Source organism: Crinia signifera, chromosome 3 (assembly GCF_055691185.1).
Source record: "Crinia signifera chromosome 3, ASM5569118v1, whole genome shotgun sequence".
In the NCBI taxonomy this organism is placed as follows: domain Eukaryota; kingdom Metazoa; phylum Chordata; class Amphibia; order Anura; family Myobatrachidae; genus Crinia; species Crinia signifera.
This window is the reverse complement of record NC_139219.1, coordinates 56,422,603-56,446,235: the sequence shown is the minus strand read 5'-3', so window position 1 is coordinate 56,446,235 and position 23,633 is coordinate 56,422,603. Positions and strand designations below refer to the sequence as shown.

Here is a 23,633-nt window from a genome sequence, read left to right as displayed (position 1 = left end):
ATGGTTTTTTAACGAGTGGGCCTTTCGATAGATAAAAACTGTTTTTTGAGGAATCAAATGTCCCAGAATCGGATCCTGTTTGATCAAATGCCAGTTTTTGTTAAAAATATTCTCAATCTTAAAATGGATGTTATTGTACTGTGATATAAAAGCCCATTGGTATTTATTATTAGTCTCAGTCTTCGGTACTTTCTCAGTTAATAGATCCTTCCTATCGATGGCTTCAATTCTATTTTTAGCTCTTGTGAGAACTTCTGTAGTGTAGCCTTTTGCCTCCAGTCTTTCTGTAACTTCATTAATTTGCTCAGAACATACCAACGCATCTGAGCAATTTCTTTTTATTCTGGTGTATTGCCCAAATGGAATACCGTCCAGCCAATTTTTATGGTGTTGGCTGGTTGTATCGATGTATCCATTTGAGGTTTTCTGAAGGTCTTTGTGTTAACACGATTATCGTCAATATAAATAGTCAAGTCTAAAAATGCAATTTCCGATGTGCTGGTATAAAAACTTAGATTAATATAAGTCATTAATATTTAAGTTCTCACAAAAGGTTAAAAGGCTTTCTTGACCATCCCTCCAGATAAAAAATATATCATCAATAAAACGGTACCAGAGCACCAGACCCGCCCCCAGCTGCCCGCCCTGCCAAACATGCAGATGTTCCCAATATGACATGAATAGATTGGCGTAGCTGGGGGCGAATCTGGTGCCCATGGCGGTGCCCACACACTGCAGGTAAAAATTCCCTTCATGATAAAAATAATTATTAAGAAGGATAAAATCAATACTCTCAATAATAAAATTCTTAAGATTGCAGGATAGTGGTGATGTTTCTAAAAAATATGAAACTGCTCCTATACAGATGGGTCTTTTCCCATCTTTGCAGGGGATGGCGCTGGCGTCGCCAGCCGCCATCCCCCGCCAGCGCCATGGCGATCGTGAGAAGGGGACGCGCGCGCACGAGAGGCGCGCGCGTCCCCTTCCGACGGCGCTTCCATACGTTTCCCCGGGTCCCCGCCGGCTTGCCGGCAGTAACCCGGGGTCCCCGCCGACTGCCCGCACCCCCCACTAACCCCCCCTAACCCTGTCCGTCTCCCTGAGGCGGAGACGGACAGGGTTTCCGTCGCGCTAGCGCCGGAGACTGAGACGCGCGTGCGCGTGAGACGCACGCGCGTCTCAGTTTTCTCGCTGGCGAGGCTGCTGGCGGGTCGCCAGCGCGTACGTTCTGGCGACCCGCCAGCAAGGATGTACAGCATGACATACTGTACCTTTATTTTTCTCTATTATGGTATATAAGGTGCTGATGTCTGCACTGCATAGTATGTCACCTTCTTGCCAGGAGTAATTATTCAAATTGCGAAGAAGGTGCCCAGTGTCTTTCAAGTAGGCTCGGGTGTTTACCACAAGTGGTTGTAGGTAGTAGTCTACAAAGCCAGATAAGTTACTTGTTAAACTGTTGCACCCCGAGACTATAGGTCTCCCTGGAGGTTTGTTTGCGTCCTTATGGACCTTTGGTAAAATATAAAGTGCAGGTATAGTGGGTTCCTTAATGTTCAGGAACACAAATTCCTTTTTCGAAATAGTTTTATTGTTAAGGGCTTTGGCAGTGAAGTCCAGTAGGGCTTTGCCTATTCTGGTTGTGGGATCGTTTTTCAATTTTTTATATGTACCACCTGATGATATTTGTCTCTCTATTTCTTCCAGGTACATTTCTTTTTTCATCACCACTACCCCTCCTCCTTTATCTGCCGGTTTAATTATAAGCGATTTATCATCTTTAAGTGCTTTCAATGTCATAAATTCATTTTTGTTTAAATTACACTTTTTTCCATATTTTGTATCGCTTTTTTCTAAAATTTTATTGATTTCTTCACAGACCACTTTGTTAAAACAGTCTAAAAAACTACCCCTGCAGTGTGTGGGATAAAAACTTGACGGTGGTTTAAAAGGTGTACAATCACTTATTGGAGGATTATCCTCATAATTTTCCTTCGATTAAAAAAAACGCTTAATTGTCAGTTTTTGGATGAATTTTTGTACATCCAGAAATAGATCAAAGCTATTGGGCTTAGAGGATGGTGCAAATTTCAATCCTTTTTGTAGAATTTTTATCTCGGACTCCGTTAAATCATGGTCTGACAGATTAAAAACGTTTCCAACAGTTTCTTTAGAGGGGATTGAACTAGGTATTGCATCAATATTGTTTTTACTTACAGAAGTAAGTATTGTTCTACACTACAGAAGTTCTCACAAGAGCTAAAAATAGAATTGAAGCCATCGATAGGAAGGATCTATTAACTGAGAAAGGACCTAAGACTGAGACTAATAATAAATACCAATGGGCTTTTATATCACAGTACTTAAATATTTAGTAGTTAAATATTAATGACTTATATTAATCTAAGTTTTTATACCAGCACATCGGAAATTGCATTTTTAGACTTGACTATTTATATTGACGATAATCGTGTTAACACAAAGACCTTCAGAAAACCTCAAATGGATACATCGATACAACCAGCCAACACCATAAAAATTGGCTGGACGGTATTCCATTTGGGCAATACACCAGAATAAAAAGAAATTGCTCAGATGCGTTGGTATGTTCTAAGCAAATTAATGAAGTTACAGAAAGACTGGAGGCAAAAGGCTACACTACAGAAGTTCTCACAAGAGCTAAAAATAGAATTGCAGCAATCGATAGGAAGGATCTATTAACTGAGAAAGTACCGAAGACTGAAACTAATAATAAATACCAATGGGCTTTTATATCACAGTACAATAACATCCATTTTAAGATTGAGAATATTTTTAACAAAACCTGGCATTTGATCAAACAGGATCCGATTCTGGGATATTTGATTCCTCAAAAACCAGTTTTTATCTATCGAAAGGCCCACTCGTTAAAAAAAACATTTAGTTAAAAGCACCAATCGACAATGTACCACGACAGAGCATTAGAACAAAGGGATTCCATCGATGTGGTGACTGCCTTATGTGCAAATCAGTTAAAAATCCGAACCGCAAAATAGTGGAATTCAAAGTCAAAGAAAAGAAATATTTGATAAATGAATTCATAACTTGGCACTCGAAAAACGTAATATATTTATTAGAATGTTCTTGTAATTTATTTTATATTGGCAAGACGAGTCGCCAACTGAAAGTACGTTTAGCTGAACATATATATAACATCAGAAAAGGTTTAGCAACGCAACATTTATCAAACCATTTTAAAACTCACCATCAGTCGAAGGAATGTTTTTTAATAAATTTTTGCGGTATTCAAATGATCACCCCCAGATGGCGTACTAGAGATATCGATAAAAGGCTATCTCAGACAGAAATGAAATGGATTCACCGCCTTAACACCCTCGGTCCAGGGGGGTTAAATGGTGAATTCGAGCTCAAACATTTCTTGTCTTAAAATGACCATCCCTCCTTTTTACATATTGAAGTGATCACTGTTTTTATAATCTTTTAACATTGATTTTTAATGTAATTTTATATATATGTATAACCCTATTTTATATATATATATATATATATATATATATCTATCTGTGATATCTGAATATTTCTTTTTATGCACGCTAATATATTGTATTTGTGATATTACATGATGTTTGTAATGTGTCATCATGTAATCTAAATGTATGGGAAATCTCACTGGTGACACGCATAATATACGTGGTTGGAACGCAGAGCCATATCATAATCACGTGAGAAGCTGGAGCGTGCCCGGCAAGTCATATGCGCATCCACAGTTAACACTGTGGAACGCATTTCCGGCCGTTTGGAACGCACGGCCATACTGTTTCCGCCGCAAACGTGGAAGTGTTTGTAATCAATAGCACTATTTAAAGCATTCAGAGACTGGGTTAAGAATGCTACTGATGAAGGATCTATTGGATCTGAAACGCGTTTAGCGCTTCTTAACCACCACCATTCGCTTGTTATCTGGACCTGGGAACCGTGTGGATTTCGGACATTCAGCAGGAAGGACTTTGACCAGATCTAGACTGGATTGCCCTGCCGCTGAGACTGCCCCGTTTCCTGCATTGCCCCGGGTTGTGGATACATATGTGTTTTTATACCCCCCCGCAATTGTAAGTGTACATCTTGATTAAAATAGATAAGTGTTGATCAGTCTGCACTATCTGTTTTTTTTTCTCTTTAATTCTATGGTACCACTTGTGGAGGAGGAGTATTCATTTGGATATTAATTACCTATCTCCTATGAAAAGGATTATATGGTGATATAACTTTGAGACATTTATTTAATCACTTTAATGGTGATTGATTTGATGGGAACCACCTAAGCGCTGGAGAACAGTTCTTTCTTCTTTTATACACATAAGTGTATCAAGTCACCTAGCGTGACTTAGACGTTCAGCCTCAGGGCAGCGACTCCGAACTTGTTCTCGAATTGTGTGTCATCATTTGTTAACAGTGTGCTCGGTACTAATATGAATGAGAATTGTTACAAAGTAACTAAGAATTAGGGCATTCTCATGCTAATGGGCCGATGACAAGGGTGTGTGTGTGTGTGTGTGTGTGTGTGTGGGGGGGGGGGGGCAGCTGACATCACCGGATGTCAGCTGCCCACCCACTTCCCTTTAGAATGTGCCCGCAGATCTAAGGTTGCCCTGAACAACCTTAGATCTGCGTACAAGTTCCACATCATTCCATCGAATGGTGTGGGTGTTCCATTCGCAGTCACTGTGAACGTACGCGCCTTGCGAATGGTGTTACGCAAATCAACCAGAAAAACTCCCCTAGGTGTAGCTGGACATGTGTATATCACCTAGCATTTCACTGTGGGTTCTCAGTGAACAGATTTAACAGCAGCTTTTGAAAGCCAGATGAAAGGTTGGAACAGCCACAATCTAATCCTGCAGGTTTCTGTCTGTCATACTTCTGTGATTGCCGTTTTAAATGTTCAAATAAAGTATAAACAATGTCTGAAAATTGAAGCACAGTTGTACATAACAGGGCCTCGCTAAACAATCCTTTCCTTAAATTAACAGGGAGAATAATGCAGCTGGAGGGAGACGCTAGGCCACACTGCGTGTCTCTTCCTCCTGTAATCTGGTTCTGGAGCCATACATTGTCTGCTTCTGCAAGTCATTTCAGGTTCGGTCAACCTCTGTTTTATGACCTGCATAGATTTACCCGTTGCCACGTTTCCGGATGGGTGTGTGAGGTAATCTCAGCAGGGCCAGGGCATAAAGCTGGGGCTGATATGGTGGGTATGAGACAAAACATAGACATTCTGAATGTCAGCACCGACATGTTGGCAGTCTACATGTTGACAGAGTTGGCAACCGATTTTAACCCTTGACAACTCTAACTGCAGCCTAATCCTAACCCCGGCCTAACCAAAATACAACTAGCGGGAACACTAGTGTGTATCCAGTTTTAATGATGCAGAACAGACTTATCACCACGAGGGGTATTCAATGCCTCTGATGGCGAGCAGTGCCGATAGCTCAGCATCAGAGTATTTAACGCTCTCCCGTTCACTGGCCGTTTCTACCTCGCTGGTTTAATTTGGCAAGGTGGAAACGACGAGTGTGGCCATCAAAACGGTGGTGCTCTCCACAACTCTGTATTAAAAAGAATACAATGAAAAACCACATAATTACCAAACTCAAAATATAATGTATAGCACACACAGTAAGCTAAAGGACGCCCACACGGACCCCCTCTCACGTCGGAGAAAAAACCACCGCTGCCCCTTTGTGGTTACAAATGACTGCTGCTGGGTTTCCAAAAGCCTCCGAAAGTGGATTTGATTGGCATTGCCCTTAATATCATATACGGTAAATAAAATCGCATTTTCTCTAAGACATCAAAGGGAATGAAATAAATGCAGTGAAAACACAGACATTTCCCCTGTAGAATAACATTAGTGCCACAGAGTAAACGCTGGAATAAAACGAACCGGGGCTTTGTCTTATTTTGAGAAAACACAAACTTTAAATCTGGTTAAATCAGATATAGAAGCCAACTATCTGCAATATTCTGAAGTGTGAAATTCATCGCCTACGGCATCTGTTCTTAATCCCTTCCCGGCATTAAAAAAGATATGCAATGCTTTGAATGCGGAGCAAGCATATAGTATGGCCAAGATCAACTACAGTTTTTTTTACTGGTCTACGAACTAAAATCCCCTATCAGGAGCAATTTAATAATAATAAAGTGCAAAGCCAATAGCAACTGGCGGTTATCACATCAAATTACAGTGCAGAATAGCACACGGCGATGGGGTATAGTATGGGAAATTTATTATTATTATCATTTATTTATATAGAGCCACAAGGGCAGTGCCTAACCGAATACATAAATGAGCAAATACAATATATTTGCTTTTATATATACTTTTAACAATATATATATATGAATTTTGTACTGTATATATAACCCCTGCATTTGTTCTCATCAACTACCCAAAGTAACCTCCGCTTTCTGGCAGTGACTTAGGGCTCAGCCTGGGGTGCAGCCAAGTTCACAGCACCATTACCAGCCGACGGGAAGCAGTGGATTTTAGCGCAGAAGATAAAACAAAGCGACATCTTAGCCAGCATTGGATTGGCTGAAAAGAGCAGTTTCAGTACTGAATTGAACTCTGGTGTCTTGAGGAAACGAGTGCACAAGAGTATACATGCTGATATAGCAGTGGGGGTTATACATTTTGCACTGGGTCACCAGATGAGCTATATTCTACAGTCAGAGACACAAAAATAAATAAACTTTTTTTTCTACCAATAGTAAGAAATCTGGAGGATTTCAACTATATAGACTTCTTTTGTAGTAATCACATTTTATTATAGTCTATGATTTTCTCTACATTTTTAGGTCAATCTATGATACTAGATTTCTTATTAAGCATATGTTAAAAACTAAATACATAAGTAAAGGAATTTTAACGCTATACCGGTTATAAACTTTCAATTAAAAAATAATTAAACAAACAAAAAAATTCAACTATTGGAATGTACTTTTCCAAAGACAGATGTGTGTGTACATCTCTGTAATGATTTTATTGCTTTATTGCATGGATATGTGTCAGATACCTTTGATTTAAAAAGAGGAACCCGACAGGGATGCCCTCTGTCACCAGCATTATTTGCTATGGCAATAGAGCCATTAGCTTGCAGAATCCGTCTAGACCCACAAATAAAGGGAATAAGGATTGGAGAAATTGTAGATGTCATAGCACTATATGCTGACGATATACTGGTATTTTTACAAGAGCCAGAAAATAACATACAGGCTATGCTTGACTTGGTGAACAGTTTTGGCGCAGTCTCAGGACTGCGAATTAACTGGGAAAAGTAAGTATACTTCCAGTATCAGGTAGAATACTAGAAGAACATCGAGATCTATATCCATTGAGGTGGACACTTAAATTCAAATACCTGGGAATATGGATAACTCCAGATGTCCAGGAATATATAGAATTAAATGTCGACCCAATTACAGCTGGTTTTAAGGAAAGGATACATACATGGAGGAAATTGCCAATAACCGTAACCGGACGCATAAACATGTTTAAAATGATTATGCAACCAAAATACTTATATGTATGGCAGAATTCACCTGTATATATATCCCTAAGTTAATATTTACAGCTATAGAAAGAATACTATCATCATTTATCTAGAAGTAATGGTTAGCATTACTGCCTCACAGCACTGAGGTCATGGGTTCAATACCCACCATGGCCCTAACTGTGCGGAGTTTGTATATTCTCCCCGTACTTGCGTGGGTTTCCTCCGGGTACTCCGGTTTCCTCCCACAATCCAAAAATATACTGGTAGGCTAATTTGGCTCCCAACAAAAATTAACCCTAGAATGTCTGTGTGTGCGTGTACATGTGGTAGGGAATATAGATTGTAAGCTCCACTGGGGCAGGGACTGATGTGAATGGTCAAATATTCTCTGTAAAGCGCTGCGGAATCTGTGTGCGCTATATAAGAAACTGCTAATAAATAAATAAGGATAAGCAGGCACGAGTGGCAATTAAAACCCTATATAAACCAAAGGAAAAGGGAGGGCTAGCTCTTCCGAACCTGAGGAATTATTATGTAGCGTCACAAATGGCGGCTATGAAAGCCTGGGTGACTAACGAACTGGAACCAACAATAAGAGCTCTTGTAGGGGAACAGCAGGGAATATGGAAATTACCAATACACTTTTTATTGTCGGGGCATTCTCTAAGAGGAATAGCTCCAACGTTTCGGCAATTGGCATTGGTATGGCGATATGTGCATACACTGTCTGAGTGGACAGGACTAGAGGTAGAGTCCCCCATATGGTTTAACAAAAAATACCCAGAATTGGACAAGCTATCTATGAATAATATTTGGCAAAAAAAAGGCGTAATAGAGATAGGACACCTATATAATAACGGCCAATTCAAATCATTTAATCAATTGCAGAATGAATTTAAAATATCAAACAGCTATTTTTTTTAGATATCTGCAATTAAGGCATGCCATAGAGAGGCAATTTGGAGGGCAAACTCTAGAAATTTCCATATCAACTAACTAAATGGGAAGAAGATATAGGTCCTCTATCAGCAGACAATTGGAAAAGAGTAATGGGGCTATTAAGAAATGCTACATCGTGTGTTAGATACCAACAGGTACACTTCTTTACTCTGCATAGAGTATATCGTACTCCGATGATGCTACATAGAGCAGGCTTAAGGGATAATACAAGATGCCCTAAGTGTGCAGAAGAAGGGGCAGACTTCTGGCATTTAATATGGGGATGCTCTAAGATTCGGTCATTCTGGGAGGAGGTATGGAGCGATGTTAGGGCCACAGCGCCCAATATTGCCCGGCTGGGCCCCAGGATATGTCTATTTGGATTAGGAATGGAGGGAGGTAATTCATCACAGCTATACTCATATATTATAAGCTTGATCACCTTAGCAAAAGTGATAATAGCACGCACCTGGCTCTCAGCAGCGCAACCAGAAATAGCGAAATGGAGAGCCCTAGTGAAAGATGTGATTAAACATGAGAAACACATGTTCTATACAAGAAACGTAATGGCTAAATTCCATAGTAAATGGGATAGATGGTGTGACTCCAGCATGTATAGAACAAGTGAAATAGAAGAAGATCTAGGCCCGGACCAGTGCAATCGGGTAGATATATAAAAACATTGGAAAGTGATATATGATAGGCCTTAAGTATTAAAATGTTTATGATGAGAAACACAGAGCACTAACATACATAAACACAATTAGTTGATATGGATAATTAAAAACGTCACAAAGAACGAATAAAGTGTAACAAAATTAATATAAATATATACACACTTTAAGATATATAAACACATTATGTAACACTAAATAAGACACCTTAATAATTGGATTGAATTCAAAAAGGGGAGGGGGGAGGGGGGGTGAAGCAACAAAAAAAAAAAAAAACATTTTGTGGTGTTTCTTTTTTACTATAAACACATATAATAATAGGAGGATTGAACTGTGACATAGATTTGCACTAGTGGATATAATCTATAAATACATAAATAATATCATTATAGTATAAATTTAATCATTATAATATATATATATCATTTTGCAAGTGTTGGAATGGACTCGGGCCGAATGCACTGGTCTGAAAAGGACATGCTACCACATAGTCGAACTAGAATCGATATAAAGTATAAGAGTGAATATTATATAAAAAGGTGACCTGTAATTGTATTGTTTTAAGTGTATTATGTTTGTAAAAAGTAATTGTCTTTTGTATGAAATGGAAATTAAAATAAAGATTAATGAATAAAAAAATAAAAAAAATGATTTTATTGCTGATCATAAATCTGAAGACTCTATTGTATAACTTATCCAAAATGCACGGGACCAGAAGATAACGGATTATTCCGTATTTCAGAATATTTTTTTATTTCAATGAGGTATCTTGAGGTATTTTGCATTTATGTTGTACAAACACATCAAACATGAAAAGCACACAAATATATTTTATTTATGCATAAAACAAGGTTTCAAAACATGAAACAAAGTTTGTGTAATATCTCAGGCACTGCATTTGAATGCCAAGCAATCATGTCCTTGCACGTGTTTAGTGCCAGTTACATATCATGCCCTCAGTAGTGCCAGTTACATATCATGCCCTAAGTAGTGCTTTTAGCAAAAAAATCCCAGAAAGTGGGAAAACATTTTTTTTTTTGGTTTGTTTTTTTTGGTATGGTTTTCGGAATAATTTGGATAACGGATATTTGGATAAGGGATTCTCAACCTGTATTACTTTCACATTTGTCTATAGTGCAAATTAATTTGATTTATTTTCTATAATATCACATTATAAAATTTAACAATGGCAGAACTGGTTACAGTAGATAAGGACTACAATGGCTAAGGCAACTTTGGTCCTGACGATATATTCAGATACTGGACAATTTATTAGTCATCCACAAAGTAGAATTTATACACATAGAAGATGCTGGGCCCAGGTTTACCAAGAGATAGGTGGTGTGGGTACTAATTACCCGAACCTGTTTGAGGGGCCGGTGGGTGCCCATGCCAGCTGTTGATGGGGATAAACACTCCCATTTTCATTATATATATATATATATATATATATATATATATATATATATATTTCAGAGAAGGCATAATCACACCTCCCTGATTTGACCACATGCCTAAGTATCAACTGGGCCCCCCCTGAATGTCTTGATGGCCATGGTTGCGTCCTTATTACTCTTGTGACCAATGCTGGCTACAACATTATTTTTGAAAGCTTAAATTTGAAGGCACATAGCATGATTTACATACTGATATCAAACTATTAATTATTCAATGCCATATAATGCACAAATATATTGAATTTGTCAAAATAGGTGTGAAAATTGGCAAGCAAACATTTTTTATTCATCGTGACGCCCTGTAACGGTTACCTTATTTAGGAAATCTAATCTTTTTCTATACAACATTTTTAATTTGAATTGATATAACAAATGTGCGACACTGGCATTTCCAATGGATATTTTGCACATTTCTTACAGAGATTTTGGCACTCAAGCATTAAGAATAGATCTTTATTTACAAACCTTAGCTTTTCCATCCTGAGCAGACATATAACCAACACACATGCTTTCTGTGGTATGACTCCACAGGAACTCCACTATAAAGGAAAAGCAAGAATGAGTATTTGCAAAGTTCCACAAATGGCTCAAAAACACCAATACAAAAGCATTAGAATATAATGCAAATGTATAAAAAAGTATTTTTCGTGTATACCTAGAAGTGCTTGTTTATCATCTGTGGAGTCCAACTTTGATGAACACCTGCATGATCGAAGAACAATTACCCCACCAAGAATGCTGTCTTCATCAGCTAGGAAAGGTGAACCTGAAAATGATTAATTCAATTAAAAGTTATACTTACAAGAACAACAAAAAAGTAAAAATAAATGCATTCAATTAGAAGTAGGTTTATTTGAGATCCATACACCAAAAACAGAACTGAGCTAGAGTAAATACACTACTGGAAAGACCCAAGTCTAAAGCTGGGTACGCACCTAAATAATCTTCAGGACGTTATACCAATATCAAGTGAACGGCAGTTGATTTGTATAGGTGTATATGCTGTGCTGATATAGGAGCATTAGCAGATACAGTACATATATACTGCCTCACAGCGCTGAGGTCATGGGTTCGATCCCCACCATGACTCTAACTGTGCAGAGTTTGTATATTCTCCCCGTGCTTGCGTGGGTTTACTCTGGGTACTCCAGTTTCCTCCCATAATCCAAAATTATACAGATAGGTTAATTGGCTTCCAACAAAAATTAACCCTAGAATGTCTGTGTGCGTGAACATGTGGTAGGGAATATAGATTGTAAGCTCTACTGGGGCAGGGACTGATGGGAATGTTCAAATACTCTCTAGTAAAGCGCGGCAGAATATGTGTGCGCTATATAAGAACCTGTTAATAAATAAATATAATGCTCCTGCAAGGGTTTTGGAACAAAAGTTTGCATCTCATGTGCTGTATAGCCAACCACCCGATCCACATAAAAGAACTGCAACACCCCCCCCCCCCCCCCCCTCCCGATGATGCCCCTGCCCTTACAGATGGTAACCAGATCAGCTAGGGATTGAAGTTTACCCAGCTTTAATGGGGTCTTTCCTATTAAACTAATAGATCAACTTTTAGATTACAGTATGTATTTATCTAATACGCACCAGCCAATGAACTGTGTTTGAAAACGACAGTTGTGAGTTGATTGGCTGGTGCTTTATCTCCTTTCACTTTATCTCCAGTTTATCTCTTCTCCAGGCTTAATACATCTGCCCCTCTGTGTATAATACAATAAGAAGTTTCAGTGATTGTCTTCAAGTCTTATTAGTAACAGTCTCTGGAAAACTGATGAGTTCACAAACAGGGGCTGGTCAGTGATATCACCACTTTACCATTTCCGATGTTTGTGTTGTAATTCATGATGGAGAGGGACTGGAAGTACCCCAGAACACTAGTCAATGTTTAAAGGTGGCCATACACTACTCCAGTCTTTTGAATAGGATTTCTTTCTATTCTCCTGCCGCGCCCCCGGTCTCTTTGCTCTGCACTGCGCTGCGGTCCCCGCTCCCTGCCTGCAGCTACATCTCGCGTTGCTCCCCCGGACCGGTCCCCACTCCAAGCCTGCTCCTGCCGCTCCCCCTCGGACCGCTCCCCGCTCCCACGGACCGCCAGCTCCCCGGATTTTTACATGTGATAAGTCGCATCCGATTTATCACATTAAAAATGGCACATCAAGTGCCAAATCTGATCAAGCCCCCCCGGGAAGCTGTCGGGAATGCTCAGGGGAAATCGAGGCTGACTTGTCCTTAGGACAAGTCGCCCTAGTGTATGGGGGCCTTTAGTCAGTGCTGGCCACACCAATCCTTGACATCTACCAACAGTTAACATTTTCCAGACCACCTATCTGGTGCACAGGTGAATTAATTACTAACGATCTCATTTTCTAAACATTCATTCCTCACTGAACCATTCTACAGATCCACAGGTGGTATGGAAAATATGAACTGTTGGTAGATCTCGAGGACCGGTTTGGCCAACCCCTGGTCTATGCGATAGTCAATGCCAGCACTGGTGGCTGATAGCCCTAAAATGTGTGTGCAAGCAGAAATGCAAGCATGTCCTCCATCACCACATAACCGACAAATGAGCACAATTTACTTAATAGAAGAAGTTTTGATAAATCTCTCAATAAGAAACTTTTGAAACCTCCGGAATCTCTACTGTGAACATATACACAATATAAACTCCTGTCTGGCTTACAAGTATCAGGAATCATACGCCATGTAGATTACCTATAACCTACAGTAAGCATTTATTACAATACTAGGTGATTCATTGCGCCCTACGGGCGCTCTTCACACCGTCGTAAGGGGCTGCGCCCCCTTAATTTGTGAACATTTGCATATGAGAAAGATGGTTAGAATTGTATGAAAGATGCCTGTATTGCAACTTGAGTTATAGGTGAAATGTGTTAAATAGAGAGCATATGATGTGGAAGGGGGTGTGTATTGTTTTGTTTAATTAAAAAGAAGTTACAGGGTAAGATGTACATTGATAGTGTGGATAGTACAGTGACATTTGTGGGTGTGGGGGGGGGGGGGGCTGTGTGTGCATGTTGTTTAGGTGTGTGTGTGCAATAGTATAGTAGGGTGTTTCTGAGTCAGCGGCTCCCCACTGGCGGAGGTCACGACACAGGAAAACAGGAGGCTGGGTAGTGATAGGGGTGTGTGGGCATAAGGGGGACTAAAGAGGAGGGTGGGAGATACTGTGCAGCTTCTGCCAGTGGGTGAGGGTCCATCATGGCAGTACAGGAGTACAGGATGGTGGCCCTTAGTCAGTGTCTCCTCCTACTGGGTGGGAGTTCGGGTGCATGAGAGCAGGAGGCTGGGCTATGAGGCATGATAGGGGCATGTGGGCAAAACAGCGTCAGCGACTCCCCAGTGGTGGAAGTTACGGTTCAGGAGAGCAGGAAGCTGGGTAGTGATAGGGGTGTGTGAGTATACGGGGGACTAAAGAGGGGCTTAGGGGTGCCGTGAATCAAGGGAGGGGGGGGCGCAGTTGTCGGCGAATCGCGGGAAAGGGCGGGGGTCCGCAAAGCGTGGGAGGGGGCGTGAATTGCGCAAGGGGGGGTTGCGAATCGCGGGTCCGTGAATTGCGGGAGGGGGGGGGGCACGGGGCGCGATGAATCACCTAGTTGGTTATATATTCTTGTAGAAGGATGGTAGGATGTTGCTGTCATTCAGAATGCATTTACATAAACAGTAATAGTAGCAGTAAAAGATCTGACTTAAAACACCTACAGTAAAACAGAACAGGTGTTATATATTATACAAAGAATTGGTTGATGATGTGTAGGTTGACATGCACATAGTTCATAGTTGTCACTGGAAAAAAATTGCTACACGAAAAAATCAACACAGAAAGTTCAACACATGTAAATGTTGACATAAGTGTGGCACTTCATCGGTGTCCATGTCGACACATGAGAATGAATATGAAAACATTGAAAAAGTGAAAAATAAATCTTGTCAACCTTTTTCATTGTCGACCATAGCCATGTCAGTGTTTTGCATGTGCCATTTAATCGTGGGGATGCCGTGAATGGGGGGGGGGGGGGAGGGAGGTGCATACCTCCCAACATGACCCTCTCCAGGAGGGACACATTGCTCTGTTTCTGGACTTTCTTCTTAATTTATGGATTACCATCATCTGTGCTTAAACTCCTTTCTTATCAATTACCCTGTTTAAAACAGGTGATGACAATCATAAATTAGGATGGAAGTCCACAACCCAGCGTTACAGCTCCAGACACACTTTGAGTGACAGATGTAGCCAAATATATAAGAGATGATAATATAGTGTCCTTACAAATCTTATAATGAGTATAAAAATGTAAAGCCTTTGGGCCAGATTCTCTAATCTTCAAAAGTGATAAAATGGAGAGGGATAAACAGCCAGCCAATCAGCTCCTGCCTGACATTTTTCAAACACAGTCTGTGACATGGCAGGTAGGAGCTGATTGGCTGGCTGTTTATCACTCTCCATTTTATCACTTTTGAAGCTTAGAGAATCTGGCCCTTTTTTCCGAAGCATGGCGTAAATCTGTCCCTACAAATAGCATATATAAAACAGTAGATAATCCAATATTATTGTGTATTAAACTCTCACTAGGATGCAGCCAACAGAAACCCTAGGAGTCTTACTAAGTGACATCTAATGTAATATTCTCACACGCAGAAAAAAAAAAGACAAAATCAAAATCCAGATGATTTAATGTTAACAGTAAATTTGGCTTGTAGTAATGGCCAGCGATTTACTGGTGGGAATAAAGTGCTGACGTGCTTCCCCGATCAGTACAAACAGTATGGACTGCTCCAAATAAATTAGGCAAATGGGAGTATCCTTGATCCAATGTAAGATCCCACAAACAAGTATCCATGATGTGTTTGTTCGCCAAGGACATTTCCTCAGGGTACAATACCGGAATGAGAGCTCTACAGACTAATCAAACGAAGACATTTGAATGTAAAAAATTAACAAATACAGACATTATTCTAAATTCAATGGGTGGACACCTTTGTAAAGTGCAACAGAATATGCTGCGCTATATAAGAAACTGCTAATAAATAAATAAACAAACTTTGGCTTTCACTGAACTATTAGTATTCTATGAATATATCATAGCTTGTATACAATCCAGTATAGTTATACTATAGACAAGGATTCAGACCACACTACTTTGCAGTGAGAGAGAGAGAGAGAGCTTGTGCTTCAGTAATGCTAGAAATGGACGTTTATCAGCTATCATCAAACAGATCTCTCCTGCAGTCATAACTCACAGCACCACTCAGTGATATCTGAGGCATGACGCTAGTACAGGCTCTCCAGACCATATGCACTGAGCAATGTTTTAGTATTATTTAATTTTTTGGTACATGTTTCCTAGCACGGCGCCCACGATATTAAGTTGTATGACATTGCATCGCATGCCATATGCACGCATGCAATGCGATTTTAAATTGTATAAGCCCCAATACGATTTTTAATTGTATAAGCACCCTAACACTATCAACGCCAACCTGAAGCGTGGCGAGCGCAGCGGTACGCGTCCTCCGACCTTTTCATACCCCCACTATCCACGTCGGCGTGGAGTTGATGTTATATAGTGTGGCTAGCGCAGCGAGCCACCGAGCCCAAAGCGTGGCGAGCACAGCGAGCCCCGCGAGGGGACGCGTATTACTTTACATGTACAGATTCGCCAGCCACCATCCCCCGCCAGCCGCCGTAAGGGGAAGCACGCATCGCCTTACAACGGGGCTCCCCCAGGGTCCCCGCCGCCATGCCGAGGGTCGCCCCGGGTCCCCGCCGCCTTGCCGCCCCCCCCCCCCCCCAACCCTGTCAGTCTCCCTGAAGCGGAGCTGGACAGGGTTCCCGTCCCCCCGCCGACGGGAAACTGAGACGCACGTGCGTCTCAGTCAGATGGGGCGCCTCTCTGCCGGCGATCGCCAGTGGCCAGATTCTGGCGCTAGCGAACCAATAGTGAGAGGCGCTCCATCTGTATTCCGCGTCCGCTCACCACGCTTCGGGCTCAGTGGCTCGCCACACTATATAGAATCAACTCCACGCCGACGTGGATGGTGGGGGTATGAAAAGATCGGAGGACACGTACCGCTGCGCTCGCCACACTTCGGGTTGGCACTTATAGTGGGGGTGGAGTGGGGGTGCTTTTAACATAGTAAGAACCCATTACGGGTGCTTTTAACATTGTAAGCACCCATTATACAATTAATTATCTTATAGGGGGCACATTTAACATTGAAAACACCCATTAGGGTGCTTATACAATTTTAAATCGTATACCATTGTATATGGCATACAATTTAAAATTGTATAACATCGGCTGCCATCATGTAACATTGCATCGCATACCATACCATCGTATGCCTTATGGTATGCGATGCGATGGGTGCCGTGCTAGGAAACAAGTACCAATTTTTGAATGCATCATAGGTGAAAAAAAAAATTAGCACAAAAATATAAATATATTAATGTGGCACTTCTAAAGAAAAAATATATAGATCCTTCAAATAAATAAAAAATATACTTGAAGACACCAAAAAAAAAAGAAAAAATATTTTTTTTATTTGTACGTAAGTTCAGTTCATCTAAAAAAAAAAGCCAAGAGCAAAACGGAGAGGCAAGCCAAAAATACACATTGAATACACAAACTCCGAGGTACACAAAATTTCCCATAAGAAAGCAACGACGATGACCAAGTGGCGAACAGGGCAAAGTTCTCTGGGTTTTTTGGGGGGGGAGAACCAGGAGCGTTGGATAGAGCGAGAACCATTTTTGGAGAGAGGACTGCCCCTCGACACAAAAAAAGCAAACCTCGCTGGAAAAAAACGCGAAATGGGAGCATTGAATACTGCCCAGTGTGTATATCTACAAAAAAAAGTGCACAAAAGGGCCAATTCAGACTCATTCATTATGGGCTGAATTTGGACCTGTCCCCAATGGAGGCGGACAGGAGGCGGCAGCAGAGGAACGCCCAGTGTTTTATAGGCGTCTCCATAAAAACACTGGCCGTTCCTCTTCTAACACAGATGGGGCGGGCTGCTGATGTCGAATGATTTCTCCTCCATGTGTCCGCATGCAAGGTGATGTGCTACTGCTGTACACATGCACTCACATGCTAACAAGAGGATTCATGCGGGGGGGCTTTCGGCCGGGCAGCGTTTATCTGTTCCCTGTGCTGCGAACATACGAAGCCTAGTAAAATGGTCTGTATAAGGCCGAAAGTACGTTTCTTGTGGCTTACGCCACACACTGGATATATAGCCACCCCCCACTTTTAAAAAAAAATGGGATAACTCACTTTCTGAGTTTGAAAATGACAGTTGGGAAAACTCACTTTCTTTCACCCTATCACATTTGGACCATAATGGCTATATATAATTATTGTTATAAGTGAATGATAACTGAAATAAAATTGGTCACAGGTTGTGGTGAAACGTGAAGTGAAAGGTGACGGAGTATTATAAGAGAAGGGTTGTATGATACTGTGACTTAGTTACACAGGGATCATATAACTAAATCACAAGGTTACTCTTGTTAGGGCAATTTCAACCTAGAAAAGAAAGCAATGGCCAACAGAAACCAGATTGCAGATGGTTTAAAAGGGCAAACTTCGGAATTAAAACAGAGAGAACGAGCAAGAAAAACAGATGTTCAATTAGTTAGAAGCAAATTCCAAAACATCAGAAGTCTGTTATTTTTAAGAATTACGCGAGAAGAAGAAAGAACAAGAGAAGAGCGGCAGGTTAAAGATACGAAGGAGCAACAGAGAAAAAGATTTCATCTCAATGTAATTAATTCAGGGATAGGCAGAAAGCTTCATTTCGGTCTTTGACGAACCACAGTCTTGCGATGGTAAATAGTAAAATGTCTGGGCTTTCAGAGTTTCCAACTTCGCAATCACTACAATGCTGGCGGAGTTAGTTTAAATTGTATTATTTTCATAACCTTTGCCAGCTGTGTATCAAGTAAAACAAAAAAAAAACATAAAGAGGGGAAAGTTTACAGAACAATAGAAAACTCTCTTTGCCAAAAAATGAAAGATGATGATTAGAGTCGCAGCAATTTAGTAAACAAAATTCCCAGAAATACAGCGTAATGCAGAGAACGTTCAGGGGCTTACAGTTCATGTGAAATAAGAGGAGAGGGAAGATGATGAATGGGACTTTTGCATGATGTGGACGGTATTAATCCGTGCACAAAGACATTACTATGCTCAATGTGTTGAATTGTACAGCAGGTGATTACATTGACAAATACATGGAGGGTATTGTTTCTAACAAAGCTCGTCATAGCGTGAAACAAGATCAAAGAAGCGTTGTTGTGAATTTAAGCCATGCTTGCAAAAAAAAAAAAAAAGGTTTGGTGTGACAGTGCTGTTCCCCTCCCTCACAGAAAATGATGTACTTGCCAAGATAAGAAGAAAAAGAGGGCTGAAAATGAGCAGGGAGTTGGAGGTCAGAGGATTGAGATGTTAGAGAATGAACATCTCGGGAACAGCAAGGGGTAAAAGGCAGGAGAAATCTGAGAGGAGCAAGGATTAGAACGGAACATTATACATCCCAAGATTTCAGCCATTAGAAGTCTTTCAAACACGGTTTAGCAAACAACAGTAGAGATGTTACAGTTGACCTGTCATTTGCCGCATAAATTCCCAATAGCATATAAAAACAAAATAAAATAAAAAAGAATAAAGGAGGTTACAATCGGGCAGTGTGAGTGACAGCGAAACATAATAGGAATTTTGTTAAAGGGATTTTTTTTTTCATTTTTGGAAAAGTCAAAGCATTTTGAGCCCCACATAGGAATTCACTCCTGAAACTGCATATAAGTTCTAAAGACTACATTTCTCTAGTTGTCTTCTAGAGAACTATAGAATATACTGAGGGTAATACAGCAGTTAAAGATGTCACCTAGGAGAAACCTCCCCTCCCCAGTTATTACATAGGGTGCAAGGTTTAGAAGAAAGTGGGGGTTAATGGACTATTTAACCTACGGTAATACAACTTCATGCCAGAACTCCATTCTACGTCCCATAGACGGGGGGGGGGGGTTGGGATCACGGCTCGAGGGGGATGACACACACCCACTGTGACCCAGAACATGGCCGGCCTGGGTCTGGCTTCACAGCCAGCCTGCGCTGCCGGTAACTTGCGAGTGATTCGCTGTGTAGCAAAGCGCTCGCACTTTAGTGATGTGTCCATACTTTTTGGGCTGAATTCGTATCCTTTAAATGCACTCACCTAAAAGCGGTGAGATGTATGCACATAAAGATTTCTTTCATTGTCATCCGTCATATATCCTGATACGTCCTCACACAGTGCTGGGATTCCCCTTATGAAATAAAACACTCACCTGGGAACAGGTGTTACTGTTCACATAAAGGTTTCTTTGTCACAGGATATATAGAAGGGCCACATTCTCCCAGTCATATATAGGAGATTACATTCAGAAAGCTAATCCAAGTCCAATAAATGAAGTTAAAAAGAAGTGTTTATTGAGCTATAATCCACATGGAATCCTCAAAGTATATCCCACCATCCCTTCAAGGTTATGTACAAATCCTGAGATCCAGAACGAATCACATTTATTCCACAAGACACAAGGAATAATAAATAAAATCAGTAAAACGTATCGGTAAAAATTGCTTAGACACGTGATCCACTGGAAGTGTAAAATGAATGCTTCTGCATCCTACCTTCCCATGATTCCTATTATCTCGCCTCCCCATATGTATCTCTGCCTCTTGTATGTCCAAGGATGCCTCTTCCGCCAACCTACCTATGTGCATCCATCATCTCCCCTTCCCCTTGCACCTGTCCCCATGAATGACCATGGCCACTGCCTCCTCAATTGTGCATCTTACACCCCCTCCCTATTACCTTCTCTGCCTCCAATCTCCCCATTCATGCCCATGATCTCCCCTCCGCTTATGTCCCTCTAACCTTTCTTAAGTGGGCCTTTGACCCCCCTTAATGTACCGCTTACCCCCAACATATGCTTCTCTGACCCCCCTCCCTAGCTGTAATTTTGACGAGGCCACCAACGCTAGTGTACCATGGCTGGTGGCTGATAATAGTAGCATGAAGAGTACTTATGTAATATCTGGGCTCCCGTTTTTCTTATGAGACCGTGTCCGCTCGCCACGCATCGGGCACGGTGGCTCGCTGTGCTCGCCACACTATATAAAATCAACTCCATGCGTAGTTGGATAGTAGGGGTATGAAAAAATGGGGTGCATTTAACATGGGAGCCCAGATAATACATAAGTACCGCATGAAGATTAATAGTTCACAAAAGGGAGCCGAGCAGTGACAATTTTAGTGAATCAAGTAAACGAGCTCTTCAAAATTTAAATATTGCATTACCATTATGCCGAGATGGAAAGAAACTATACGTTGTGGTACATGTAAATTCAAAATGGCTAGTTTTTTTATAAAATATAAATAGTAGCTTTCGAAAAATAATTGAAAGTACTTTAAAACTTAGTTATTAAATTATGTTTTACTGCACTTTAATATTTATTTTATGTAGTATTTTCTAATTTTTGTTTTTGATTTATAAATGAGAGGAAGGAAATGGTCCACCTGTCACACAGCTGTGATTTTGGAGGATTCTGTTACAGATTTGCATTATGGGTTGTGACACTGGTGACTCTGGATGTAGTGTGACCAAAGTAATGTCTGGCTGAGGTAGTTTTACTAGCAGAAGATGAGACTAAAGTAGAGACACTTTATCCACCATTCAAAGTGTGTTAGAAAAGTTTAGGTACTTGTTTAGTTTAACGGCGGCAGCGTCTCAGTCGCAGCAGCGTCTGTGTCCCCTTGCGGGGCTCACTTTGCTCGCCCGCGCTAGCTCGCCACACTATCTAAAAACAACTCCATGTCAACGTGGATAGTGGGGGTATGAACTATTCACGTTGGAATGGACTTTATTTTAGAAAAATTGCCGAGCGCCAAACCCGGACGTAGCGGGCGGCCATACTTCCGCCGTGAAACTAAACAAGTAGTAAAGTTTATTACACTCGCTAGCATGGTTATCCCATGGAAATTGTGTAAATACACGATGACTAGTTATGAAAGATTGAAAAAAGAAAAAGCTCAACATAAAACTAAAGTTCCATACACACTGGTCGATTTTGCCCAGCGTGTATGGACAATGATGATGGGGAAAATCGCTGGACTGAATAGAGCTCTGTGCATTCACATTGAGCGATTTTTGCCCTTCTGAGTGATTTTCCCAGGAGTGGATGACTTTCCATAGCAGGACGCTATGGAAAGTGTCCACCCTGTAGCTCATCTGCTGGTAACACCAGCAGATGAGCGGCGGCCACCAGCGATGATGCGGGAGCATTGCTACCCCGTACACACTAGCTCAAACTACAAAACTGACCTGCTTTCAGCTCAAAATCACCCTATACGTATGGGCCTTAAGAAATCCACAAATAAACAGTCTGTAACATTTGTAAATGATAAATTCAGATTTACTTAATCTTATATGATAAAAGCCTAATGCTGCTCCTCGCCTCGATGGGGGCAATTCAAGTGCATCGTTGCCAAAAGATGGTGCTTGACAAAAATGTCGCAACTGAAAAAAATCAACATTCCGCAGGAGCTGCTGAAGCTCTTTTGCACTGCTATTGTGGAGTCCGTTCTATGCTCCTCTATTACAATCTGGTATGGAGGGGCCAATGAATCTGACAAACGAAGCCTGCAAAGAGTGGTGAGGACAGCAGAGAGGATTATTGGGACGGACCTCCCCCTATAAGGGAACAATACTTAAGTGGGGTCAAGAAGCCAGCTGGGAAGATCGTGGTGGACAAACTTCACCCTGGCCATAACTTATTTGATATTCTCCCATCAGATAGACGCTTCAGGTCCATCCCTGCCAAGTCGTCAAGAACTGCAAAAAGCTTCTTCCCAACAGCTACTCAGCTATTGAACAATGTACTCTAAGATACTGCTAATCTAACACCTAACTGCTCTGTCTAACCTTGCAAATCATAACATGTGAATTGTCATTTGTATGCGCAACTGATGCAATGAACGTTTGTCCTGTTATCCCTCTTGTACCATGCTTGAAGCTGCACTGTATCCACAAAAAAGTCCTAGTATACGAGAGTATACATGGCCAATAAAGTGATTCTGATTAGGCACATTGCCATCAGCACTGACATTACCATGAAATTGTTCCCTAATTTTAACAGACTAGCATGGTATAGTTGTAGATGAAAATGTTCATTTCTTTTTGAAATACACAGTACTTTGGATTGAAAAAGGCACAAGTGATGGAAAATTAATTGGTAATCTATAATACCTCTTCCTGTCAGCTATTAAAGCCTTATACCATAGCCCAATAGCTTTGGTTTTGATGAACAGTCTAACCGCTCCGATCTTTGGCTTAGGTAATGGAACAAGACAGGGATGCTCTATTTCACCTTAGCTTTATGCATTGAGCCATTAGGGGTCCCGGTAAAGGATTCACAGTATCATTCATCTACCTATCTATTTCTAGAGTCCGTGTGACATTGGGGCAGATGTATTAAGCCTGGAGAAGATAAAAACTGGAGATAAAGTAAAAGGAGATAAAGCACCAGCCAATCAACTCCCAACTGTCATTTTCAAACACAGGGGTAGATTTATTAAGCTCGGTTTTTATCACTGGCCAATCAGCTCCTAAGTGTGAAGTTACAGGCTTGGTTTGAAAAATGACAGGTAGGAGCTGATTGGCCGGTGATAAAAAACAGACAATTTATCACTTCACCAAGCTTAATAAATCTACCCCACAGTTCATTGGCTGGTGCTTTATCACCTTTTACCTTATCTCTTTAACAGGCTTCTTACATCTGCCCCTTTGAAACACTGCAATCTGTTGGCAGCAAGTGAAACAACATATACTAGCTTTGGAAGCATTAGCTTCAAGCGGGCTTACTAGTGCCACATCTTTGTTTGCAGATGATGTCCTGTTAACCTTACCATAACCTTTGACC

At 40.9% G+C, this 23,633-nt stretch overlaps 1 protein-coding gene across 2 annotated transcripts in view; it reads right to left on the bottom strand.

The window, feature by feature from the left end:
• TASP1 (taspase 1) overlaps nt 1-23,633 on the bottom strand; it is a 151,394-nt gene that overhangs the window by 15,650 nt on the left and 112,111 nt on the right. For both annotated transcript variants that reach the window (XM_083175833.1, XM_083175834.1), the window contains exons 13-14: nt 11,285-11,395; nt 11,095-11,168 (exon numbers count right to left, since the gene is read on the bottom strand). In XM_083175833.1, coding sequence (XP_083031959.1) covers nt 11,095-11,168; nt 11,285-11,395 — 185 coding nt within the window. The remainder of the gene's footprint in view (nt 1-11,094; nt 11,169-11,284; nt 11,396-23,633) is intronic.